This window comes from Phoca vitulina, unplaced genomic scaffold (genome assembly GCF_004348235.1).
Source record: "Phoca vitulina isolate PV1807 unplaced genomic scaffold, GSC_HSeal_1.0 scaffold22, whole genome shotgun sequence".
NCBI lineage: Eukaryota > Metazoa > Chordata > Mammalia > Carnivora > Phocidae > Phoca > Phoca vitulina.
The window spans coordinates 10,950,614-10,978,239 of record NW_022589725.1 but is presented as its reverse complement, the minus strand read 5'-3'; the positions used below and the strand labels follow the sequence as shown (position 1 = coordinate 10,978,239).

The window sequence follows — 27,626 nt, the reverse complement described above, 5'->3', positions numbered from 1 at the left end:
ACCCTAATCTTCCAAAATACTTTGAAACAGGAAGATTTTTATGAAAGGAGAGTCTACAGGAGAGAAGGGCAGTCAGGTCAGCATTCCCCAGATTCTCTGCTACATCTCTTTTTGTCTCCTCCAATCTCACCAGCAAAGCCCCCATTATGCCTGGCCTCACAGGCCCAATATTGACTCAGCTCCCTGAAGAACAACAAAAATTCCTTTTAAAAATCCCCACTGGATCCAGTCAGAGACAGGAAAATGGCTAAAAGTCTAAGGAAAAGTGAACACACACACACACCAAGAAAATATTAAAAGTATAAAAATAAATGAGGTTAAAGCGTACAATTTAAAATCCAAAGATAAATATTTCTAGATATATTCAGCAGCCTTGACAATGAGGAGATTTAAAGCTACCACAGGGGGCGCCTGGGTGGCTCAGTCGTTGAGCATCTGCCTTCGGCTCAGGTCATAGAACCCAGCATCAGGCTCCACGCTCGGGAGGAAGCCTGCTTCTCCCTCTCCCCCTCCCCCTGCTTGTGTTCCCTCTCTCACTGTGTCTCTCTCTGTTAAATAAATAAATAAAATCTTTAAAAAAATAAAATAAAAAATAAAGCTACCACAGGATGGGGCATCTGAGTGGCTCAGTCAGTTAAGCATCTGCCTTCGGCTCAGGTCATGATCCCAGGATCCTGGGATCGAGCCCCGCATCGGGCTCCCTGCTCAGAGGGAAGCCTGCTTTTCCCTCTCCCCCCCTGCTTGTGTTCCCTCTCTCACTGTGTCTCTGTCAAATAAATAAAATCTTTAAAAAATAAATAAAAATAAAAAAAATAAAGCTGCCATAGGAGAGGTTAAAAGTGGCCTAAAAGGGGGGCTCCTGGGTGGCTCAGTCGTTGAGCGTCTGCCTTCGGCTCAGGTCATGATCCCAGGGTCCTGGATGGAGCCCCGCATTGGGCTCCCTGCTCCGCGGGAAGCCTGTTTCTCTCCTTCCTACTCCCCCTGCTTGTGTTCCCTCTGTCGCTGTGTCTCTCTCTGTCAAATAAATAAATAAAATCTTTAAAAAAAAAAAAAAAAGTGGCCTAAAAGGTAATTACCTAGGTGCACTGTCTCTGTGATCATTAATCACTTTATACACAGATGCTTGTGTGCTTTTCCATATGCATGTTATATTTCAATAGAAATTTTTGAATTAAAAAAAAATCTCCAGGGTGGAGCTAATTTATCTCTGCATTCCTCAGCTTGTGAGGAGACCATGACCTGAGCCAAAGGCAGATGCTTAACCGACTGAGCCACCCAGGCACCCCTAAGATAACTTTTTTTTTTTTTTAAAGATTTTATTTATTTGACAGAGAGAGACACAGCGAGAGAGGGAACACAAGCAGGGGGAGCAGGAGAGGGAGAAGCAGGCCTCCTGCGGAGCAGGGAGCCTGATGCAGGGCTCAATCCCAGGATCCCAGGATCATGACCTGAGCCGAAGGCAGACGCTTAACGACTGAGCCACCCAGGCGCCCCCTAAGATAACTCTTTTAGCAACTTTCAAGTATACAGTATTAACTATAATCACCATGCCATACATTAGATATCTAGAAATTACTCATCTTATAACTGGAAGTTTGTACCCTTTGACCAACATCTTCTCATTTCCCCCACCCCCAAATGCACCCCCTGGGCAACCAGCAATATACTCTCTGTTTCTGTGAGTTTGACTTATTTATTTATTTATTTAAAAGATTTTATTTATTTATTTGACAGAGAGAGACATAGCGAGAGAGGGAACACAAGCAGGGGGAGTGGGAGAGGGAGAAGCAGGCTTCCTGAGGAGCAGGGAGCCCAATGCGGGGCTGGATCCCAGGACCCTGGGATCATGACCTGAGCCAAAGGCAGACGCTTAAAGACTGAGCCACCCAGGCGCCCCTTATTTATTTATTTTAAAGTAAGCTCTACACCCAATGTGGCACTTGAACTCACTTCCCCAAGATCAAGAGTGGCATGCTCTACCAACCAAGCCAGTCAGGTTCCCCAGTTTGACTTTTTTTTTTTTTTAAGATTTATTTGAGAGAGAGAGAGAGGGAGGGAGTGCACACTCGTGTGAGTGTGGCAGGGGAGGGGCAGAGGAAGAGAGTCTTAAGCAGACTCTGAACTGAGCATGTGCCGACGCAAAACTCGATCTCATGAGCCTGAGATCAGGACCTGAATGGAAACTAGGAGCCAGACATTTAACTAACTGTGCCACCCAGGCACCCCCCAGGTTGACTTTTTAAGATTCCACGTGTAAGTAAGATCATACGGTATTGGTCTTTGTCTGACTTCAGTTAGCATAATGCCCTTAGGTTTATCTATGTTGACCCAAATGCTCCACTGGTTTAAGATGTACACTCACTGGGTCTTAGTGATAAGTCTCTAAAACGTAGTTCTTTTTTTTTTTTAAACTAATTTCTACACCCACTGCGGGGCTTGAACTCACAACCCTCAGATGAACAGTCACAAGCTCTACCGACTAAGCCAGCCAGGTGACCCTACTTCAAGGGTTTTATAGGCCTATTAAGCCTATAAATGGACCCCAAGTTAAAAATTCCCAATCTAAATATCTTATAAGTCTCTTTGAGGTCCATAATTCTAGAATTCACCAGCTTTGTTACTAATGACCAGTGCCACAGAAAGGCAGACTGCTACTTCTGGTTCTATTACTTGGCAACAGAAGTGAAAATGAACGATAAACAGACAACACCAAAGGGATGCAGCCTTCTCTCACTCCGGTCTAAATCTTCTCAGTGGCTCCCAACCAATCAAGGAGGACTGCAGCCAATTTTTAAAATAACTACATGAATAGTGCATATGGTTAATCTGTTAACTCTCTCAGAACCCAGGAAAACGAAAATGGTCACAATATACCATTCCCCTTAGCCATCACATAGGGATTAAGACTAAAGTTTACATCAATACTTTCTACAGGCATTTACTACATGACAAATTTTCCAAGTAAGATTGCTCTCTGCAGGGTAACAGAAACTACATTGGGAATCCAATTTTACCTCAGATAGGCATAACACAGTCAGTTAAAAGCTGTATTCATGAAAAGAAGATTTTTAAGGGTCCTCATTAATATTATTGTAGTTCAGCTCTGCTCCAGAAAGTCTGAACTTGCACAGGTGAATGGATATTAAGCTACACAGATGAAACTGACCTTTCTGTATCTATTAGTAAAGCTGTCTTTGGTTCGGGTTTGACCATTCCAGGGCTGGCTTAACAGGCCAGTAGCTTCACTCCTACTTAGTATTTTTAAACAGTTGGATCCTTAAGTACATGACCTTTGATTCTTTGTAGTAACAGAGACCAGAAGACTCCCCAAAACTCCACCCACTGACTACTTACCACAACTTTATTGAAGTCCTGGATTGCAAAATACAGGGCAATAGCAGTGAGTGCATCAGTTATCTGTCAAGAGAAAGAGAAATACTAGTGTAGGAGGGATGGAATGCTGCCAGGACCTACAGCTTTTGGATGGTAGTGGACTATTTGGTAATGAACTCAGGCAGAACCTCAACTCTCACTTTGACCATCCAAAGATAAAGCCTTTCAGGGAGATTTGACTAGAAAACCCTGAGGACTGACACCCATCAAGGCTTGTTAGCCTGGTGTGCCACATCTGTTCTTTAATTGCAAGTCCCTTAGGTTTTCTGTAAAACAGGAATAACACCCAGTGCTTTGCAGGCCTGATGTATGTCAAGTGCCTAGCATGATGTAAGTCCTTAGTAAACAGCAGCCATTATAATGATTAAGGAAGACTTCAGCGGGCCTCTGACTTGACCCAGATTTTCAACCCTACATTAGGCAAGTGTTTCAAATTACTCTCTCTCAAAACCACCCTGTCAACTCAATTTTGAAGGTTATTGCTCCTGAAAGTCTCATCAGGCCTATGTCCACTGCATGGAATCTCTTGGCAGAATGCTTAGGAAATTCAGGATGCTCTCTACACTGGCACCACAATTAAAACCAATCATAGAATCTTGGTGCTACAAAGTTTGAGACTACATAGTCCAGAAACTAAGTACAAGGAATTGGAACTGGTCAACTGTCAGAGACTACTCCCCGTACTTCCATAATACTATCAGAGTTCCTTGAATTCAAATTAAGGATAGGTTTTTGCTTTTATACTCTCAGAGACTCCTAAGCTCCTAAAAGATATTTTTCTTAAGATAAAAGACTCTAGGGACGCCTGGGTGGCTCAGTCAGTTAAGCGGCTGCCTTCAGCTCAGGTCATGGTCCCGGGGTCCTGGGATTGAGTCCCACATTGGGCTCCTTGCTCAGCGGGGAGCCTGCTTCTCCCTCTGCCTCTGCCTCTCCCCTGCTTGTGCTCTGTCTCTCTCTCTGACAAATAAATAAAATCTTAAAAAAAAAAAAAGATAAAAGACTCTAAAGATATATACATATTGACTTTATGTGGAAGGTTACTTACCATAAATACCAATTCAGCATAGTCAATCAGGAAATGAAAGAGGTATATTATTAATGGAGTCTGTAGGAGAAAAACAAGCAAACAGACAAATTAACTTAAATCTTACGTTATCAGTTTGCAGTGTAGGGAATGGGGAAGAAGCTATTCTTTCAGCAAAAATCTCTCTTTTCTGAAATACTGTTCTATGCTAGTTGGCCAGCGTACATATGAGGGAGAATAATTTAGTGTCACTGAATCATTTTTGCCACGGGGTATATCTGCTGAACTGAGTAAAGAGAACAAAATATGACATGTGCTAAGTATCTGTTGAGGAACTGTAAGCATATTAAAGGTATGAGGTAAACTCTAGTTCTAAGCCATACAGAATAGCCAAGGGGAACTCCACAGTGGACCAAGATTACTGAAATCATAAAATAAATTGGGAAATGTTTTCCCGCCTTTTGTCCTCTGAGATGTTTTATATCATTAATGTTATTACCTCCTCAAATATTTGGGAAAATTTGCTCACTGTGAAGTCATCTTGGCATGGATTTTCTTTAAGAGAAGATTTTAATTACAGATTCAATTTCTTTCACAGTTTCTTGCCTTAAAGTCTTCTTTTTCTGATGTCAGCATAGCTACATCAGCTTCTTTTTTTTTTTTTTTAAGAATTTTTTTTTTTTTTTAATTTATTCATTTGAGACACAGAGATACAGAGAGAGAAGAGAGCATGAGCAGTGGGAGAGGCAGAGGGAGAGGGAGAAGCAGACTCCCCGCTGAGCTAGGAGCCCGATGTGGGACTCGATCCCAGGACCCTGGGATCATGACCTGAGCTGAAGGCGCTTAACCATCTGAGCCACCCAGGCGCCCTACATCAGCTTCTTTGTGTTAATGTTTGCTCGCTATATCTTTTCCTATATTTTTAGGTTCTACTTTTTTCTGTGTCCTCATATGTAAGATATGTTTCTTAAAAGCAACATATAATTACTTTTCTTTTTTGTTTTTAAAGATTTTATTTATTTATTTGACAGAGAGAGATAGAGCACAAGCAGAGGGAGCAGGAGAGGGAGAAGCAGGTTCCCTGCTGAGCAGGGGAGCCCCATGCGGGGCTCGATCCCAGGACCCCGGGATCATGATCTGAGTCTAAGGCAGATGCTTAACCGACTGAGCCATTCAGGCACCCCTACTTTTCTTTAACCTAATGACAACTGTTACCTTTTAGTTGGCTTTTTAGTCTATTTACATTTATTGTAATTAATGATGTATTTGTGTTTAAGTTTACCATCTTACTATTCTATTTTCCATTTGTCCCATTTTCTCTTTCTTGCTTGCTTCTGCATCTTTTATTATTCCATTTTCTCCTCTACTAGTTTGCTGGTCATACACTTAGCTACTATTCTTTCAGTGATTAACCTACAAATTATGGAATAGGTCTTTGACTTTAATTAGCATATAATATAAATTACTTTTTTTTTTTTAAAGATTTTATTTATTTGACAGAGAGAGACACAGCAAGAGAGGAAACACAATCAGGGAGAGTGGGAGAGGGAGAAGCAGGCTTCCTGCTGAGCAGGGAGGCCGATGCGGGTTTCGATCCCAGGACTCTGGGATCATGACCTGAGCCAAAGGCAGATGCTTAATGACTGAGCCACCCAGGTGCCCCTACTTTTACTACTTTTAGATAATATAAGGACCTTTGAATACTTTAACTAAATATAGCTACTCCCAACCTTTTCTGTTATTGGTGCTACAGCTTTAATTCTACATGTATTTTAAACCCATAAAGCATTATTATTGTTTTATACAGTCAATATTTATTTAATTTACCCACATATCTACCTTTTTCACTGTTATTTATTCCTTCCTATATTCCATGATGCTGTTGAGAACCACAATCCTGCCTTTTTATAATTTTTTAAATGCTGGCAACAAATTCTATCAATTTTTATTTGCTTGGAAATGTCTTTACCTTCATCTCTGAGAGATAATAACCCCTTTGTCTGTTTGTAATCTGTCTTTGATTTTGAGCAGTTTTATTAAAATGTATGTTTTTCTTTGAATTTATCCTGCTTGGGTTTATAGAGTTTCTTGAATTGAAATATTTCATAAATTTTGAAAAAAAAAATTCAGTTACTAATCTCTTCAAATATTGTTCCTGCCTCATTTTGTCTCTTCCCCCATTCTGGAACTCCATTTATATGTATGTTAAACTTCTTTACTATATCTCATAGGCCTCTTTTTTTTTTTCTTTTCTGTTTTCTATCCTTTTCTCTCCAAACTTTAGTCTAGGTATTTTCTATAGACCTATCTTCCAGATCATAAATCCTCTCTTTAGCTTTGTTTAATCTGCTGTTGAATTTCCTACTGCATTCTTAATTTGCTGTTAGGTTTTCCAGTTCTAGAATTTCCATTTGATTCATTATTATATATATTCTAGTTCCCTGGAGAAAATCTCTACCTTGTCACTTATTTTTTGGGCATATTAATCACTGACCACTATTATCTTAGAGTCCAAGTTTGATAACTCCAATATCTGAATTACCTGTGAATCTTTAGTGCCTGTTTTTTCCTGTCTTTTATTATGCTTGGTAACTTTTGAATGAATGATGGACACTGTACAGGGAAAATTGTAGAGGTTCTGCATGAGGTATTTTCTTCCAGAAAGGACTTTTCTTTTTTCAGAAAGGATTTCTTTAAACTTCTGGCAAGCAATTAGAATAGAATTGCATCACCTTAATCTAATTAGAATTTAGTTTTTTGTAAGACTAGTCTATATGTGGTCTACCCTTATTCCTTCCTTCAGTGTAGTCCTTCAGAGGACCCAACTGGAAGCCAAGACCTTTACCAGAGCCCTGCCACCTTGGTTGGCCATGCACTTGAATTTGTATTTCTCTAGAACTGTGAGACTGCCAATAGCTCTGCTTAGCTCCTTAGCCTCTTAACAGCCAATTTCTGTTCTCCTTCTCTGCTCTCAGCCTGTGCCACTTACAAACTGATAAATGCATTAAGGAGAAAGCAGCTTAGACCGTCAGTCTCACATTTTGTACCTTCCTCTCTGGGATATCAATCCCTCAATCCTGGCTATCTTGATATTTTCCAACACCATCAAACCGATGTTTTTTCCTATTCATCCTCCTTTCCTAGTCATCCTTGGCAGGAGGGTTGGTCCGCTACTATAAGCAAGTTCACCAATCCACCAGAACCAGAGGACAGTGCATGACTTGGTTTTAGTGAACCCTTGCTGGTGACTCAGGAGGATCTCTTCCCAACTCCCAACCCCATGCAAAAATGTGTCCTATAATATTGCAAAGGTCACTAACAGGCTTTTTAAGGACAGCAAGCTGGTGTGGTAGAAAGAATAAGGCTTTGGGGTCAAACTCAGGTTTAAAACCAGGTTCCAGGGCGCCTGGGTGGCTCAGTCGTTAAACGTCTGCCTTCGGCTCAGGTCATGATCCCAAGGTCCTGGGATCGAGCCCCGCATCGGGCTCCCTGCTCCGTGGGAAGCTTGCTTCTTCCTCTCCCACTCCCTCTGCTTGTGTTCCCTCTCTCACTGTGTCTCTCTGTGTCAAATAAATAAATAAAATCTTAAAACAAAAAACAAAAAAACCCCCAGGTTCCACCTGTGTACCTTTTCTCTCTAAACCTTAGAGTCCTCAGCTATAAAATAAAAATAGTGACCTACTGGGGTGCCTGGGTGGCTCAGTCGGTTAAGCGTCTATCTGCCTTCGGCTCAGGTTGTGATCCCAGGGTCCTAGGAAGAGCCTGCTTCTCCCTCTCCCTGCCACTCCCCCTGCTTGTGCTCTTTCTCTCTCTCACTCTGTCAAATAAATAAATAAAATCTTAAAAAAAAAAAAAACAGTGACCTATTTCACAAGGTTCTTGGGAGGAGTAAATGATAATGGGCATGAAGCACTTAGCACAGTGCCTAACATATATACAGTAAACCTCAATATGTTAGCTACCTGAGATCAACTTTTTACCTCCTGTTTTCAAAAGAAAACAACTTTGCCTTTCAAAGTTCTAAAAGAATTAAACTTTTTACAACTATCTACTAATGGATTCTTTTTTTTCACTTATCTTTGTCAGTAAGAAGTAGTAACTTGATACTTATATTACCAATGGCTTGCTTTCAAAGTATTTTGATGCTTTAGATAGTTAAGAATGGCCCTAAGTAGGTCTCAGAAATGACAGAACAAATAGTTCTCAAAAAGCCTATCAGCAAATGGGCTGGTTTCCATAATGAGCTAACATGGACACAGTAGTTAGTTTGTGTATCGTATTATTATAGACAAGTATACAGTGAATATAATTTGTCTTCATGCTACATTTCCATGTGGGTGACTATTCCCAGTCAGGGCAGGGCAAATATGAATGAACTCACAATTTTACAATCAGTAATTGGCCAACCACAGAAAACAGAAACGTCTGTTGAAGGTAGTCATGAAATCTAACGCGGTTGCCAGATCCTCTTTTTCTCTCCTGTGCAGATTTTTCTTCTCCACTCTTACATTTCCCTAAGAACTAGATAATAAAATCTGCTGAAAATTAAAAAAAAAAAATGCAAAGCAATGATGAACTTCCCCTTCCAAAGTCTTCTTTTCACTTGGCTTGACATAATTTTATTTCTTTATTTCTTAAAGAAACTGTCTTGAAATATAGATTGCTCTGGATTTATGAACACTGAGCTTAAAAGCAAATTAACCCATACGCAAGGGGCGCCTGGGTGGCTCAGTCGTTGAGTGTCTGCCTTCAGCTCGGGTCGTGATCCCAGGATCCTGGGATCAAGCCCCACGTCGGGCTCCCTGCTCGGCAGGGAGTTTGCTTCTCCCTCTCCCACTCCCCCTGCTTGTGTTCCCTCTCTCGCTGTGTCTCTCTCTATCAGATAAATAAATAAAATCTTAAAAAAAAAAAATTAACCCATATGCAGGAAAGGAGCAAGGGAGTCTGACTCTGAGGTCACCCCCACCATGTTTGGGGGAAGCAACTGTTCAGTCCTAAAGGGGTTGTCTTACATAAGTATAGAAAGTTAACATGGCTTCTTGTAGCTGGAAATTACTACCTCCTACCATTATCCCCCTTTACTTACACTTACACACACACACACACACACACACACACACACACACACACACTGATGAGGAGTAAGAATGTGTTCTAGACTCCCTCATTGTAGCTAAGAATGCATTTTCTCATAGAAACATTTTAAATAATGGTTAAACGGCTAGATATAGCTCTTCTATTCATCCGTTTGACATATTCTTTCTGAAGGGACTATTTCACATCTTCCCCTGTCCTCCAACTTTCCTACCCACTTCTCACTTTCATCTGACAACCTCATTTCTTACTTCATTGAGAAAAGAAGCAATTAAATGAGAACCACCTTATTTTCCCACTACCCCATTGACCAACTTCCTGTATCTATACCTATATTCTCTATCTCCTGTTAACAATGGATGAGTTTCCTTTCTTCTTATCTGAAGTCAAATTCTCCCCTTGTGAACTGTAGCCCATTTCTTCTTGCCTCCCCAAAGACACTGCTCATTCAATTACCCTCTTTCTTACATCTTCAACTTCTCTATCCACAGGATTATTCCCATCAGCAAATGCAGTCTCATTTTTTTGCTATTTTATTCTTTTATCTTATTAAGTTTTAAGAGATTTTACATGTTCTTTTTTTTAAAACTTTTTATTTAAATTCAATTTAGCTAAGCTGTAGTGTATTATTCGTTTCAGGGGTATAATTTAGTGATTCATGAGTTGCATGTAACATGCAGTGCTCATTACATCACGTGCTCTCCTTAATGCCCATTATCCAGTTTCCCAATCTCCCCACCCACCACCCCTCCAGCAACCTTCAGTTTGTTTCCTACTTTTAAGAGTCTCTTATGGCTTGCCTCCCTCTCTGTTTTTATCTTATTTTATTTTTCTTTCTGTTTTTTTCTTTCTTTCTGTTTTTTAAGTAGGCTCTACGCCCGACGTGGGGCTTAAACTCATAGCCCTGAGATAAGAGTTGCATGCTCTACTGACTGAGCCAGCCAGGCACCCCCACATGTTTTTTTTTCATTGAAGTATAATTGACACACAGTGTTATATTAGTTTCAGGTGTACAACATAGTGATTCAACCAGTTTATACATTACGTTATCGTCCCCCCAAATGTGGCTATCATCTGTCACCATACAATGCTATTACAATACCAGTGACTATATTCCCTGTGCCGTACCTTTTATTCCCTAACTGAAAGCCTGTATCTCCCTCTCCCCTTCACCCATTTTGCCCATCTCCCCATCCCCTTCCACTCTGGTAACCAGCAGTTTGTTCTCTGTATTTATGGGTCTGTTTCTGCTTTTTGTTTGCTTATTCACTTGTTTTATTTGTTTGTTTGTTTTAAGTAGGCTCCACACCCACCATGGAGCCCAATGCAGGGCTTGAACCCACAACCTGAGATCAAGAGTCAGACGCTTAACCAACCGAGCAACCTAGGCACCCCCTGCTTTGTTTTTTTAGATTCCACATATAAGTGAAATCGTATGGTAATTGTCTTTCTCTGACTTATTTCACTTAGCACAATGCCCTCTAGGTCCATCCATATTGTTGCTTCAAATGCCAAGATCTCATTCTTTTTTATGGCTGAAGAATATTCTACTGTGTGTGGGAGGGGAGGGTGGATGTGGGTGTGCACACATGCATTCATCTATCACTGGACACTTGGGTTGCTTCCATATTGTGGCTATTGTAAAATGCTGTGATAAATATAGAACAGATTTTCATATTTAAAATGTCTTTACAGGGATGCCTGAGTGGCTCAGTCGGTTAAGCATCTGCCTTCAGCTCAGGTCATGATCCCAGGGTCCTGGGATCGAGTCCTGCATCGAGCTCCTTGCTCAGCAGGGAGCCTGCATCTCCCTCTGCCTGCTGCACTCTCCCTCTGACAAATAAATAAGTGAAATCTTAAAAAATAAATAAATAAATAAAAATAAAACGTCTTTACAGGGCACCTAGGTGACTCAGTTGGTTGGGCATCTGCCTTCAGCTCAGGTCATTGATCTCCAGTCCTGGGATTGAGCCCTGCTCGGTGGAGAGTCTGAATATATCCTCATTCCCAAATGTTTATCAATTTTACTGTTCATCCAAAATAAATGCTTCTCCCTCTCCCTTTGCCCCTCCCCCTACCACTCCTATGTGCTCTCTCAAATAAATAATATCTTTTAAAAAAAATAAGAAAAAATAAAATGTCTTTACTATACATCTGCCTTTAGCTACTATACCATTTCCCTGCCCTCCTTTAGAGCCAAACTCCTCATAAAGGTTGTCTATTCTCTGTCTTTTCAAGAAAGAGAAAGTCTAAGATGTAAGCCACAGGGTCTTTTATAACCTAATCTAGGAAGTCTCCATTTTCTCAGCATAGTAAAAACAAAATCCACTTGTTACTGTGGGCCACCAGGGCTGGTGAAGGATCTCAAAATGGCTGAGCAAAAACTTGCTCTAACAGGGCACCAGGGCTGGCTCAGTTGGTAGAGCCTGCAACTCTTGATCTCAGGGTTGTGAGTTCAAGCCCCACGTTGGAAGCAGAGATTACTTAAAATCTTAAATAAATAAATAAAATAAAATAAAGGCATTTACCAAGTAGTCCTTTGGGAGATCATACCCTGAGATCAAAAGGCCACTGCTAACTCCCTAAAGTCCTGGAATTGAGACCCTTACCACCAAGCTAGCTACTCTACCTAAGAATCCACCTGCTATCAATTGGACTTAACACAAGGCCAATGTGGTAAAGGCTGGCTTGGCAAATGACTTTGAGAAGTTTAATGCCCTGAAGGTTCCTGTGCCAGGATGCTGAAGAAAAAAGAAGATGTGAAAAGTTGTGCTGAGTTTTTGTCTCTCGCCAGGACTGAGGAATACAAGAGAGCTGGAGAAGATGAAGAACATAATTCCATTTGATCAAATGACCACTGAGGACTTGAATGCAGTCTTCCTAGAAACCAAATTAGACAAGAAGTATCCCAAATGGCCTCACCAGCCAACTAAGATTTTATATACTCGAGTCTGGGAGGAAGCTCTCGGCCTCATAAATTCTAGACATTAAAAATAATTATACTGGGGCGCCTGGGTGGCTCAGTCCTTAAGCATCTGCCTTCAGCTCAGGTCGTGATCCCAGAGTCCTGGGATCAAGCCCCACATTGGGCTCCCTGCTCAGCAGGAAGCCTGCTTCTCCCTCTCCCGCTCTCCCTGCTTGTGTTCCCTCTCTGTGTCTCTCTCTGTCAAATAAATAAATAAAATCTTAAAATAATAATAATAATAATTATACTAAAAACAGATAGATAGACAGTAGATAGATAGATAATCTGAACTCTTAACCATGTCTGTAAAAAGTGCTACATAATCTGACTCCTAACTTCTCACAACTTGTCTTTAATATTTTCCTATTTGCTCATTCTGCCTTAGCAACACTAATGCAGAATTGATCCAACTCACAAATGCCAACCACATTCCCAAATCAGGGCCATCATATCTGGCTTGCTAGCTTCATTTAAATTGATTATTCAAATTTCACTTCCTTGGAGTGCCTTCCTGGAACACACCATCTAAAATACTGACACATACATGACCATCACTCTTTATCCCTTTACCCAGCTTTATTTTTCTACATGTATTTGCTTATCATTTAACTGAAATCCCACTTTTTCTTAACTTTAGCTTTATGGAAGTAGAATTAGTATAAAACAAACTTCACATATTTAAAGTACACAATTTGATAAGTTTTGACCTATGTATATACCCATGAAACCATCAACCAAGATACTGAATATATCCCCATTCCCAAATGTTTATCAATTTTACTGTTCATCCAAAAGAACCAACTGTGTTTCAGTGTTTTTCACTATTGTTTTTCTATTTTCTGTTTGTTCCCACTCAGATCTTATTTCTTTTATTCTGTTTACTTTGAAGTAAACTTCTTCTTTTTCTAGTTTCGTAAGGTAGAAGCAGGGGTCATCAATTTGAGACTTTTCTTCTTTTCCAATATAGGCATTTAGCACTATGTATCTCCCCCAATCACTGCTTAGTAACATCCCACATATTTTGATAGGTTGTGTTTTCATTTTCTTTCAGTTCAATATACTTCCTAATTTCCCTTCTGATTTCTTCTTTGATCCATGGGTTATTAAGGAGCATGTTACTTAGTTTCCAAATATTTGGGGATTTTCCAGACATCTTTCTGGTATTAATTTTTTTATTTAATTCCATTGTGGTCAGAGAATATACTTTGTATCACTTCAATCTTCTAAATTTATTGGGCCTTGTTTTATGACCCAGAATATGGTCTCTCTTACAGATGTACACTTGAAAAGATTATGTATTTTGCTGTTGGATAGAATGTTCTATAAATAAATATCAACGAGGTCAAGTTGGTTGACATCCTATTCAAGGCTTCTACATCCTTGTTGATTTTCTGTCTGCCTGTCGTGTCAATCCTTGAGAGAGGGATATTGAAATCTGACTATAATTGTGGATTTGTCTACTTCTCCTTGTAGTTCTGTCAGTCTTTATGTATTCTGAAACTCTGTTATCGGGTGCATAAACATTAGCACTATTATGTTCTCTTGATGAATTGGCCCCTTTATCATTATGAAATAACCGTCTTTACCCCGGTAATACTCTTTGTTCTGAAATCTGTTTCCTTTTTACTAACTTACTGTTTGTTGCTCTCAGAAATAAGTACCATGAGACCAAGGACTATGTCTTGTTTTGTGTCCCTAGCACCTAGCAGGGTAGCTGGCATTTGGTATGTACTTAACAAATCTTTATTAAAAGAGAGAAGGAAGGGAAGAAGTGGAATTCATATGTGGATATAGAGCTAGGCACTAGAAATACTTAATGAAAAGGTACCAGTACTTGTTCTGAGGAATATATAATAAGTAAAACAAGTACAGAGGCAATTTCAAGAGTACGATATGAGCCGTTAAAAGTATAAGCACAAGATGCTTTGAAAGATGTTCAGGAATAACATCTAACTGGTCTAACGTAATGAGGAATGGCTTCTAGAAGGAGGTAAAATCTTAACTAATATTTAAATAGCATAGCCAGGGGCTTTAACGACTGTGGCTCAGTTGCTAAGCGTCTGCCTTCGGCTCAGGTTATGAGCCCACGGTCCTGGGATCGAGCCCTACATCGGGCTCCCTGCTCCGCGGGAGGCCTGCTTCTCCCTCTCCCACTCCCTCCGCTTGTGTTCCCTCTCTTGCTGTGTTTCTCTCTGTCAAATAAATAAATAAAATCTTTAAAAATAAATAAATAAATAAATAGCATAGCATAGCATAGCATAGCCAACCACAAAAAGAGGGGAAAAACAGCCCTCCATAAAGAGACAACAAAATGAGCAAAAACACATAGGTAAGAGAGAATAGAGAGTTGGAGCATAATGAAAGTATGTGAGAACTCTCTCAGAACTCTCTCTTCCTGTTCTGTCTAGAAAACATACTGCCCAAGGACTATTGCACACTGAGCCCTCATGGCTAGTGGGCTATGCTTTTATATGCCCACACACATCTGTTCCCAATAACTGATTTGTGTGCTTATTAAGAGTCTTAAAATATCCCTGTTTCTGCTTGCAGTTCTTATTGTGGTTCAATCAGATAGTAATACAAAACTAATGAAATATGAATGCAAAAGCCAATTGTTATCTCCATGAGAACCAAGCTGAATGCTTTAAAAAAAAACTAGATAGAAAAAGAAAGAAAGAAAGAAAGAAAGAAAGAAAGAAAGAAAGAAAGAAAGAAAGGAAGGAAGGAAGGAAGGAAGGAAGGAAGAAAGAAGGAAAGAAAAAATTGTTCTCAAAGTAGGTATGAGGGAGACAACTGTAAAAATGAGGGGTTAAGAATTCAAATAGAAGACTTCTACTTTAAAATGATATAACGAACAATAATGGGGAGGGGAGAGTGGAAAGAAATGTGGTTCATGTAAGCAGGGCCCACACAGTTTTGTATGCCCCCTAGGGTGTTTGGGTTTTACCCTGAGTTCAGTGGTGAGCAAAGGTACTAAGCAGGACACTAACAATATCAGACTCACATTGCAGAAAGATGACTCTGGCTGCAGAATAAAGAGTAAAGGAGCAAGACTGATGGAGAAACACTTGTCAGGAAGCTGTTGCAGGAACCCAAGCAAGAGATGATAGTGACCTAAGAAGGATTTTACTATTTTAAGAACTAATGTTACGGGTTAAACAGGCTTCTGTGGGCTTTCTAAGAAACCAGCATTGCTGACATAGTTTTCATGGGAAAGCATGTTCCAAAGAACCAATTACATGACAATTAACATACAACTTATTTGTGGACTGGGAACTGTTTACAATTTATTTGCCAATAAAAATGGTAACTTCCACAGAAGTCTCATCTGCTTCCCCAAATTACAATCTTAATCTGGATCATTTCCACTGCAATTTTGAAACCTCCTTCTTATGCAGAGGACATCTAAAAAAGGTCTGTTTCTAAACATGATTTTCAAAAATAGATCTTTTCAAATGTTTGTACAAAACAGAGGTTAGGCTTTGGTATTTGTGACTATAAACTACTCTTAGTACTCAGAAAAGAAAACAAGAACACTTACTTCATGAAATACTGCTCCAGAATACGGAGACACTCCCAAGTCCAACAGTGAGAGGCCTTCAACCACTGAAAAGTAAGACATCCAAGTTCACTCTTACTTCAGAGACATGTGCAGATGGCCAGAGACCAAAGCAATAGATACTCCCAAAAACAAGAAGGGCCTCACAGTTTGTCCAACCCCCTTTACCTCATTCCCAGTAAGTGGCTTTAAATCTTGATTTGAAAACTTCAGATGATGCAGAACTTTTTTTCCAGAGCATCCCTTTCCACTGTGGGGCAGCTCTCAGGAAAAAGTTTTATGTTAGACTATGAGCTTTCTCTGATTTCCTTGTGATTTCCACCCACTCTAAAAAGTGTTTCCTTTAGGGTGCCTGGGTGGCTCAGTTGGTTAAGCGACGGCCTTCAGCTCAGGTCATGATCCTGGAGTCCTGGGATCGAGTCCCACATCAGGCTCCCTGCTCAGCAGGGAGTCTGCTTTTCCCTCTGACCCTCCCCCTCTCATGCTCTCTCTCTGTCTCATTCTTTCTCTCTCAAATAAATAAAATCTTTAAAAAAAATAAAATAAAATAAAAAATGTTTCCTTTATATATATTTTGCCCCATTCCCCAAAATAATATGACAACAAATCAGAAGCTGGTGAGAAATGCTGTCCCTAGTGTAGGGAAATGGGCAGTCACTTTCATGTGCTGTTTGAGTGGCATGTGTATTAACTTTTCTACAGGGAAATACGTACTTTTTAAGTATGTGCCTTTTGACACTTCCAGCAGGAGCCTGCTTTTCTATGTAATTGTTCTTACAGCAATTTATCCTAGGGAAATAACTGTATGTTCATTATGGTGCTAGGAGTACTAAAAAATAATCCCAATGTCCATTAATATTTACCTAAATGATTTATGATATGTATAAGTGTATGTATAGATACATAGACAGAAACACTTTATAGTTAAAAATCATACTGTGGTATAAATAATTGAATAAATAAATAAATAAATAAGTGGAAGAGAAAAGAAAGCTCTTCTTCACAGAGATCTGTAAGCACCAAATGTAGAAGAAAAGATGGAAATAGAAAATCACCACTTGGCAGACCCCACAGTAATAGTGGTGAAAGACAAGACTGTCAAGCGATACTAAAATCAGAGAATAAAAATATGATGAGAAACCATATTTGCAAGGGGACAAATAATTTTATGTGGACAAACTTGGCACTCACTACCTTAATCGTGTGACCAAAGTTAACATCACCAGCAATATGTTGAACAGTTCACATTATCAACATCAAGTACCTCCTGAAATGATTCACTGAGATGGAGACAAAAACACTTCTGTGGTCCTCATGCCAAAAATGTGGTATCCTTGCCAAAAAAGCGAAACTTCAATCTAATCATGAGAAAACACGAGGCAAACCCAAATCAAGAGACAAAATAACAGGCCAGTGCTCTTTAAAAATATTAAGGGGTGCCTGGGTGGCTCAGTCGGTTGAGAGTCTGACTCTTGATTTTGGCTCAGGTTATGATCTCAGGGTCATGGGATGGAGCTCCAAGCTGGCTCTGTGCTCAGTGGGAAGTCTGCTTGAGATTCTCTGTCCCTCCTCCCCCTCCCCGCTCACGCAGGTGTGTGTATATGTGTGTGTGTGTGTGTGTGCGCACTCGCACGCACGCACTCTCTGGAAGGAAGGAGGAAGGAAGGAAGGAAGAAAGAAAGAAAGAGAAAAAAAATTAAAATATTAAGTCTGAGGAAGTGTCCCAGATGGGAAGAGACTAAGGATACATAATAACTGAATGCAATGTGGGACTGTGGACTGAATCATGGACCATAAAAAGGACATTAGTGGTACAACTGATAAAATTCTAATAACAGATTAGTTATTAGTATTGTATGAATGTTAATCTTCTGGTTTAGATCAGTGTACTATGTTATGTAGGATGTTAACATTAGAAGAAGCTAAGGAAAGAGTAAACAGGAATTCTTTGTACTAATTTTGCAACTTTTTGAAAATCTAAAACTATCTCAAAATTAAGAGTTAAAATTAAAAAGTATATTACAGATATCCATTTACGGAAAGAAAGATGTCCATGAAATACTCTTAAATGAAAAGCAGGACATAACACAGCATGTCAATATGATCAAATTTTATTTTCAATATTTATAAGCCTTAATCCATTTAATTGAGAGAAAATGAATATGTATTCAATGAGAAATGCCTCAAAATAAACATAAAACTTAGACATTAAATAAAATAAATAAAAATTTTAAAATACAGCAACCATCTGGGACACCTGGGTGGTTGTCAGTCACTTAAGCATCTGCCTTCAGCTCAGGTCATGATCCCAGGGTCCTGGGACCCTGAGTTCCTTGCTCAGTAGGGAGCCTGCTTCTCCCTCTCCCTCTGCCTGCCACTTCCCCTGCTTGTGCTCTTTCTCTCTGACAAATAAATAAAATCTTAAAAAAAAAAAAACAGCAACCATCCCTGTTGATAAGATTACAGAAGATGTTTGGTTTCTTTTACCTTTTCTTCATTTTCTGAATCATTAGCAACGAGCATTATTTCATAATTATTAGAAAGAAACAGAGAAGGATAAGAAAAAATATAAAATGGACACACAAAAACCTATAAAATGTATGAGCTTATATATGCCCAAAATAACTCAGAAGTACACATAAGAAACTGATATGCATAAGAAACTGGTCCCTCCAGGGAACACAACTAGGTGGTTCTAGGAAAGCAGTGTGGAAAGGTGCCTTTTAACCATATAGCCTTTTGCACCTTTGATTTTTGAAACCTGTGATTGAATTACCTATTCAAAGGTAAATAAAACAAAATCAAAGTTACAAAGCCTCTTCCAAAAAAACTATATAGTTATAATGAGTGGGCCTTAAATATGGCTTTAAACTTTATGGACCCACCCTGGAAGGAAACTTAATCAGTTACACAGTTCATCCGGGCTGTAAAATAAAACAAACCCCATTGCTCAAGACAGTTTTAACTGGTCCTTATACTAGGACCAAAAAGAAACTTCCCCCTAGGAGCCACATAAAGAGGTTGCTATGTAACACAACTATTAAACCCTTCACTAACAGCTTTACTGGAGACCCAAGGACATGAGTCATCAGGCCACTTCACAAGGTAAGTCCCACCTAAGCCAATGGCATTCTACCACAGAGCAGTAAAAGCAACTCAACAGAGGACCACTAAGATGCTGTCCAGGGACATCACTCTCCACTGGTTTAATCCAGAGGAAGATTCTTCAGTATGTAGCTGGAAGAACAGATTGTACACTTTTCAGGCAATTGTCTAAAATGTAATTTCTCTCAGGTGTGCTTTTGCTGGATTGGATATTGTACACCTGTGAATTTGTTAATGTGTTCTCTGGCAAGTACTTGGAATGTGGCTCTGCTATCTTGGTGATTAAATATGACCTCATATTACTTAATAGATAATTGATCTGAGGGAAGAGTCAACCTCATGTAAAAACATTAAAAAAAAAAAAAAACCCACTGCCATTTACTACCACCATCTATAACATTAAAAACTGTAAAAGAGCATAAACTCAAAATATTTTCACTTGAATACACTGATCTTTATGATAAACTTTTTACAATGTCCTTATTTTGGTGCACATGATTGAAAACTCTGGCATGGTCTACAGTACATTTGGAAACATCTGACTTATAGAGTAACAAAACCCTCTAGAATATAAAAGTGAATCTACTCCGGGGTGCCTGGGTAGCTCAGATGGTTAAGTGTCTGCCTTCAGCTCAGGTCATGATCCCAGGGTCCTGGGATCGAGCCCCACATCGGGCTCCTGGCTCAGCGGGAAGCCTGCTTCTCCCTCTCCCTCTGCCTCTCCCCCTGCTCCTCCTCTCTCTCTCTCTCCCTCTGTATCTCTGTGTCTCAAATGAATAAATAAAATCTTTATAAAAAATGCTTTAAAAAAAAAGTGAATCGACTCCACGTATAAAAGACCAATAATATTTTGCTAGGAACATTTTAAAATAGGTTTCATAAAATACCTGTTTGGGGGAAAAACCAAAATATTCAATTAAAAAAAAACAACAACAACACAAAGAACCCACAGCTTTAAGCCATTCTTCTTCCTAGAGTACCCCCCAAAATAACAGCTGTGAAAAGTACACCAGAGAAATTGAGTAAAATTTCTACTTCATGGGATTCTTATCCAAAAACTAATATTTCATAGTTGACCATAAAAACTAATTAATTATTGCCAACTATTCTAAAATATAAGGTTTTTTTTTATAAAGTGTCTCAACTTTTTAAGATTTTATTTTTAAGCAATCTCTACACCCAACATGGGGCTTAAACTTACAACCCCAAGATCAAGAGTCTCATGCTCTACTGACTGAGCCAGCCAGGCGCCCCAATAAAGTGTCTCAACTCTTAACTGATAAATCCCATGAAGCAAAAATTCTTAGTTACCTTGATATACTTTTCCTATAGGTGATCATAAATGCATATCATCTAGCATAAGACAAACATTGTCTCTGAGCTTCCCATCTCAAGAAGGACATGCATTCAGCTTGTTCAAAAGAAGTGGTATCCTTATATTTCTAGTCCAGAAGGTCCAAGATACAGTATCATTCCCATAGCAATGAACACACTTAGCATCCAGATCTTGCTTTCTAAATAACATTCTCCAATAAAAGAAACCAGGGCTCCTTGGAGAAGTGGTTGATTCCAGAGCTGGACAATGGAAAATATAAGCTAAGCCTAAAGAAAGCATCTTGTGGTTGCAGAGACTGTCCCAATGGCCAAAGATGGAACAATTTGAGCATCAAAATAAAGATAATGTAGTTTATAATCCAGAGAATAAAATAAATACCTATGAATCCATACAGATATAAAATAAATGACTGAATAAATAAGAAGGGACAACTCTTCCTTACAGAAGAATTCCAATGAAGAAGGAATGAGGGAAAAAGAAAAGTCACCATTAGAACACCACAGTAATGACTGGTGCAGGCAGATCAACCCGTAAGTGCAAAAAGTAGTGGGCAAAAACTTAAAGAGAAACAAGATATTTACAGAGCCCCTACATATAGCCCCAAATATTTATGGATTAAAAAGGGAAAATAACTTTACACTGGAGAAACCAGGTAGATACTATCATAACCAAGGGATTAAGGATAACATCACCCATAATAAGACCTTTCAATATGATGTACCCCCATCCAATACATTGAGAGGATCACATCACTTCAGTGGGATTCTTCTCCAAAACCTATGATCTCAGTGTAACTATGAGAAAACATTAGAGAAACCCAAATTGGGGGATATTCTACAAAATACTTGACCAGTATGTTTCTAAAGTGTCAAGGTCATAAAAGACAAGGAAAAGTTGAGGAACTCTCACCAATGGGAAAAGAATGAGGAAACACAACAACTAAAGGCAATATGGCACCCTGAATCAGATGTTGGAACAAAAAAGAACAGTGGGAAAAATGGTAAACTCTGAACAACTACAGTTTGTTCAACAGTATTATAACAATGTTATTCTCTTAGTCTTGGTCACTGTACCATGATTATGCAGGATGTAAACATTATAGGAATGTATAGGAAGCTGGGTGAACAGTATACAGATCTTTCTGTACTATCTTTGCAAATGTTTTGTAATTCTAAAGTTATTTCAAGTAAAAAGCTAAAAAAAAAAAAAAAAAAGTAGTGGTATCCAGCTGCCAATTTGCAGGAAATACAGAGGATGCAAGAACATGTTAAACTGTACCATGAATATACAATCACATGTACCATGAATATACAATCAGTCAAATCCAAACTATAGGAAACTACAGGTCAAATGGTCTGGGTTCTTTAACAGATAAGAAAAGGATGGGATGGATGGGGACCTTAAAGATTAAGGGAGACTTAAAACACATATAAAAACCTTTGTTTAGGGGCAAGACTAAGCTGTAGTGATTACGGGCACTCATTTGAGTAATAAAATGAAAAGAATGTAAAGATGTCATGACTATAATATAAAAGTCAGGATAACAGTTACTTAATGAAGGGGGCATGGGGAGGGAGGCTGTAACTGAGATGGGGCACATAGAAAGGCTTTTGGAGTAAGTGGCAAAGTTTGATTCTTGATTTGGATGATGGCTACAAAAGTGTTTGCCTTATAATTCACTGTGCAATACACTGTTGTGTGTGGCTTACTTATTCTCCATTTTAACAATAGAGGTTTTGATTTTTTTTTTAAAGTAGTGCTATCACAAGTGTTCTTCCTGACCCTGACCCTCATGGTTACTTTGGAGGTAGGTTTCTAAATAAGCGCTAATAGCTTGGGCTCTATCCTGAACTCAAGAAGCTAAGCCCATACTGATTCCTAATCACTAGGTCAAGGCTGAGGAAAGACCAAAATATTGATTAAAAAAAAAAGTTCCAAAATATTTCCAACAGATTTTTATACAAGATGGTATAGAGTGAACTCTGGTGGAATAGCAATGCCTAAAGACTGCCAGTAATTCACATAAAACATTATGTGACATAATCTCTCTGTGCTTCCACTTTCTCATCTATAAAATAGGTATTTATGTGTAAGGACATTTATATCTTAGGGCCATTGTGGTGATTTTTTTTTTAAAGATTTTATTTATTTATTTGACAGAGAGAGACACAGCGAGAGAGGGAACACAAGCAGGGGTAGTGGGAGAGGGAGAAGCATGCTTCCCGCGGAGCAGGACCCTGGGATCATGACCTGAGCCGAAGGCAGACGCTTAACGACTGAGCCACCCAGGCGCCCCGATTGTGGTGATTAAATTAGTTCTTGAACATATTTAAAATGCTTAGAACAGGGGCCGTCATATAGAAAGCATTGTATCAGTGTTAGTTATTATTTTTACTGGAATGAGAAACACATGCTTGCATTTTGTCAAGCAAGAAATCTGTATACATTGTAGTTGGACTATCAAATAAACTGACAGGTCCGTAGAAATGAGTGACATAGAAAAGATGTCTTTCCTATTATAATGGATATCTGTTATGTTCGCCTCCCAGCATCAATTTCCCCCTCTTCTAGTAACAGCACTATAATTTTCCTATGGGATACCCCCTTCTTCCACAGTTTGGGAGGTTGCCCCCTCTCCAAAGAGGTAGGTGTATATATATATATATAAATCTTTATTTATTTATTTTAAGATTTTATTTATTTATTTGCGAGAGAGAGAATGAGAGGGGTGAGGGTCAAAGGGAGAAGCAGACTCCCTGCTAAGAAGGGGGCCCGATGTGGCACTTGATCCCAGGACTCCAGGATCATGACCTGAGCTGAAGGCAGTCGCTTAACCAACTGAGCCACCCAAGCGCCCTATTTTTTTTTTTTAAAGATTTCATTTTTTTAAGTGATCTCTACACCCTACGTGGGGCATGAACCCACAGTCCCAAGATCCAGAGTCACACACTCCACCACTGAGCCAGCCAGGGGCTCCAGAGGTAGAAATAGATACATGACCACAGTAACTGGCTTAAGAACTGGCATATTACCCAAATAAGTTCAATGTGACTCAGTTCCAAGGCTTTTGTTATGCTTATTAAAGAACAGTCACCCTCTTTCCACTGGACCTGATACTGTAAGGATTTAAAAGTCAGAGACTATTAGGGGCCTATCTTGCCAATACCCAAGAAGAGCCCTCCTGAATGCAGTCAATGCCAAGATGGAGAAAGAATTAGTCCTGATGAGATCATTGAGTCTGGATCCAGGTAGGACTGAAGTCAGGATCTATCTTGGATTGTTCTGTTATATAGACCAGGAAGTTCACTTTTTATTATAATTCGGGCAGTTTGAATTGGGATTCTGTCATCTGCACATGAAAGAACGTGACAACACGCCAATTTAAAACCTTTCAGATATCTGAAGACAAGAATCATCCCCTCCAAGTATACAACCTCTCATTTATTCCTATTAAAAATCAGTCCGTGAGGGGCACCTGGGTGGCCCAGTTGGTTAAGCATCCCACTCCTGATTTTGGCTCAGGTCATGATCTCAGAGTCATGAGATCAAGCCCCAAGTTGGGCTCCACACTAGGCGTGGAACCTGCTTAAGATTCTCTCTCCTCTCCCTCTGCCCCTCCCCATCCCTCCGCTAGCACCCACACATGCACACACCCTCTCTTAAAAAAAAAAAAGAAATCAGTCCGCCTACCAAAATCTATTTGGATCCACAGCCCTTCACCTGAACAACTGGTCACTCAAAAAACTCATGTGAAATGAATGAATAATGAATGTCATGTGAAACCAGAAGGGCTCCTATTTTTTAAATGCCTGCCTTTTAGGGTTAAATACAATCACTTGCTTTTTAAAATATCCCATCTTAACATATACTCTGAAGACAAGTGATACTTACAGATGTTGTACCATCCCTCCACCCACTATCCCCGTTTAAAACAGGACAAACAATTATCCTGACCCAATCAGATTCAGATGGGTGACTACCAAATCTCTCTCTCTAGGTCTGACACTGGCCCCAAGCTCCAGACCTAAACCTTTGAATATTATACTACACCTTATACACACATCACTTACTGCTGTCCTTTCTGAATCCACGTATTTCAGTCAGTATCACCACTGTTCTCCCTATTATTTAAATTCAAATTCCTAGGGGTGCCTGGGTGGCTCAGTCGTTAAGCGGCTGCCTTCGGCTCAGGTCATGATCCCAGGGTCCTGGGATTGAGCCCCGCATCGGGCTCCTTGCTCAGCGGGGAGCCTGCTTCTCCCTCTCCCACTCTGCCTGCTTGTGTTCCCTCTCTTGCTGTCTCTGTCAAATAAATAAATAAAATCTTTAAAAAAATAAAAATAAAATAAAATAAATTCAAATTCCTAGAATTAGCTATTTTGGCTTTCAGTATTGTGCTAAGAGCTTCAACATGGATTATCTCATTTAATGGGGTACATATTATAACTTCCTATTTTACAGATGACAAAACTGATGTTGGAGATCACACAGATGTAAGTGGCAGAGGAAAAAAGGATTTAAACCATTTTAAAGATCCCAGACCTGGGGCACCTGGGTGGCTCAGTCGTTAACCATCCAACTCTTGATCTTGGCTCAGGTCTTGATCTCAGGTGGTGAGTTCAAACCCTGTGTTGGGCTCCACACTGGGCATGGAGCCAACTTAGAAAATATATATATATATCCCAGACCCTGTGCTCTGAGTCACCACACTACGTTGCCTCATCTTTGGATCCTTCACCCTGTCCATCCTATATGTAACCACAGCTTATGTTTTCTTTTCTTCAGTATTTATTCATCAGTAACGATGCAACTACTCTATGCCAGGCACAAAGGATTCAGGAATGAACAGAACAGTTCTGGCCCTCAAGGAACTCACAGTACAGTGGAGAAACCAGATATAAACAAATAATTATGATAAAAAGTGAGACATGCTCTCAATAGAGGTATGTATAAAGTGCTAAGAGAACAGAGGAAGGAGGGCCTAATACTGCCCTGGGGCTTCTGGTATCCAGAAGAAAGCAGGAACCATGTGGCTTCAACCCAAACAATTCAGTTTGTTCAACAAATAATTATATGCAAATATTATATTCAAGGATTATCAAGTCTAAAGTCTCACCATCACACAGAAGAATTGCTATTAACTTTATTACCGTCAACTGGGAAACTTGGGCATATTACTTAACTTCTCTAAATTTTAGTTTCCTCATCTGTAAAATGGGGGAAATAGCACCATCTAACACAGAGAATAACTAGAGGATAAAAGAGGCTTACCATAGCCTTTAATATAGTATTTTTAGAAACCTAAACTCAAATTATTCATAAAACAACCATTCATCATGCCATTGCCCATTCCAAAATGTCTATGGGATAACATCAAAACTCTAGCATTTAAAGTTCAAGAACACGGGTGCCTAGGTGGTTCAGATGGTTAAGCAGCTGCCTTCAGCTCAGGTCATGATCCTGGAGTCATGGGATCCAGCCCCACGTCCAGCTCCCTGCTCAAAGGGGAGTCTGCTTCTCCCTCTCCCTCTGCTCCTCCCCCTGCACATGCTCTCTCTCTCTCAAATAAACAAATAAAATCTTTAAAAAAAAAACAACTAAGTTCAAGGACATTTGAGCTTAAGAGTACTTCTGGGGTGCTGTTACTTCTGTAATGTTCTGTTTCTTGATCTGGGTGCTGGCTACATGAGTGTACGCAGTTTATAAAAATTCATTGAACTCTACACTTATTACATGTGCATTGTATGTATATTGTACTTTAGTAAAAAATTTTTTAAAAAATCTTTAAATTCTGGCCCTAACCTAACCCGTGCCCCATTACTCCCCCAATTTTTACATTTCGCACTCTTCAACATTTTCTTGATCCTGTTTACCTTCGGCTACCTGGAACTCTCCTTTCTCTAATCTCCCTTTCCAAATTCTACATCCTTCAACAGTTAGCTCAGAGCCCACAGCCTTAGGAAACTGGAAAAGGAGAGGACACTTTCTTCAGGGTTGAAACTCCAAGGAAGAAACTGGATGTACACAGGAAGAACATTTTTCAAAAAGGATTATAACTATCTGTCTCCCCCACTAGTCTGTGGATCCTTCAGCATAAACTCTATCTCACTGTAGGCGCTGGTATAAAACAGCGCCTGATGAAGAACTTAAGAAAAAACACTAAAAAATGCTGCACTGCAAGTCCCAAACTGAGAACAGGAGTCTAAGCACGTTCACACACTCTACTCGCTTAGGCAAGATTGGTCCCCTCACTTGGGGGTCCCCCTCACAGACCATACCATACCCCAGGGAGTACCACCTGCGATCCCTCATCAAATCCCAGTCCCCTCTGCAACTCCCACTCCATTAAGCATTCCCTTTCCTTTTACCTACCTTTCCTCAGACCACGCCCCTCTGCTCAGGACCCGAGGGGGACACACCCCCTCAACTCCCCTCCGCTCGTGTGCCTGCCCCTAGGGCCCAAAGCTCGCCCCACAGTCCCACGCCCCCTCCCTTTGGCAGCCCCGCCCTCGGGCCCCGCCCTCCTGCCCTCTCCGAGGACGCCAGAGCGGGTCAGTTCCCTCAGAACCTTGAGCTTAAGGCCATTGCCCCCGCCTCCCATTCACTGAGGCCAGGAGAGCACAGGCGGGGCCTGGCCACCTACTCCAGCCAGTGGCCTCACCTCTCTTCCAAGAGTTCAGTGGGGACACCACCTCCACCCGTTCGGAAATGAACTCGGCCAGACTGGAGCGGAACAAGGCCGCCCGCACGGTCACGGCCACCACCACCACCAGAGCCAAGGGAGCCGCCATGATAGCTGGGGCGGGCGCGCAGGCGGGAGGGAAACGCGAGGCGGAAAAGCCTCCCGACCTGTGCGCCACCCTCTGTAGTTCCGCGGTCAAGTGAGCCTTGCTGCTGCCGCCGGAGCACCCAGACTGGGGACTACCGCTCCCAGGAAGCCTTGCGGTGAGACGGGGCGGGACGACGTAGAGCCGGGCGTCTCAAGCTCCCAGCATAGGGTTGGGCGGCGTCTCCTAAGATAGCAGGTATATTGTAAAAGCGCTGGGTGAGGCCGGAAGTAGACTAGTGAAGGTGTATCTTCCTAGGGTAGTGAGCAAGTTTTGAAGAGTTGTTAATTTCACTCTTGTGTAAATGCCTTTTTTTTTAGTAT

At 40.3% G+C, this 27,626-nt stretch overlaps 1 protein-coding gene across 2 annotated transcripts in view; it reads right to left on the bottom strand.

Moving 5' to 3' along the window:
• PIGU (phosphatidylinositol glycan anchor biosynthesis class U) overlaps positions 1-27,280 on the bottom strand; it is an 88,763-nt gene extending 61,483 nt beyond the window's left edge. Inside the window, exons 1-4 of one of the 2 annotated variants that reach the window (XM_032419494.1) lie at positions 27,138-27,280; positions 16,018-16,082; positions 4,439-4,498; positions 3,355-3,417 (exon numbers count right to left, since the gene is read on the bottom strand). In XM_032419494.1, the coding sequence (XP_032275385.1) occupies positions 3,355-3,417; positions 4,439-4,498; positions 16,018-16,082; positions 27,138-27,267 (318 nt within the window). In that variant the 5' untranslated portion in view covers positions 27,268-27,280. The remainder of the gene's footprint in view (positions 1-3,354; positions 3,418-4,438; positions 4,499-16,017; positions 16,083-27,137) is intronic. The other variant, XM_032419495.1, reaches the window with a different exon arrangement.
• Between the last annotated feature and the right edge of the window lie 346 nt (positions 27,281-27,626).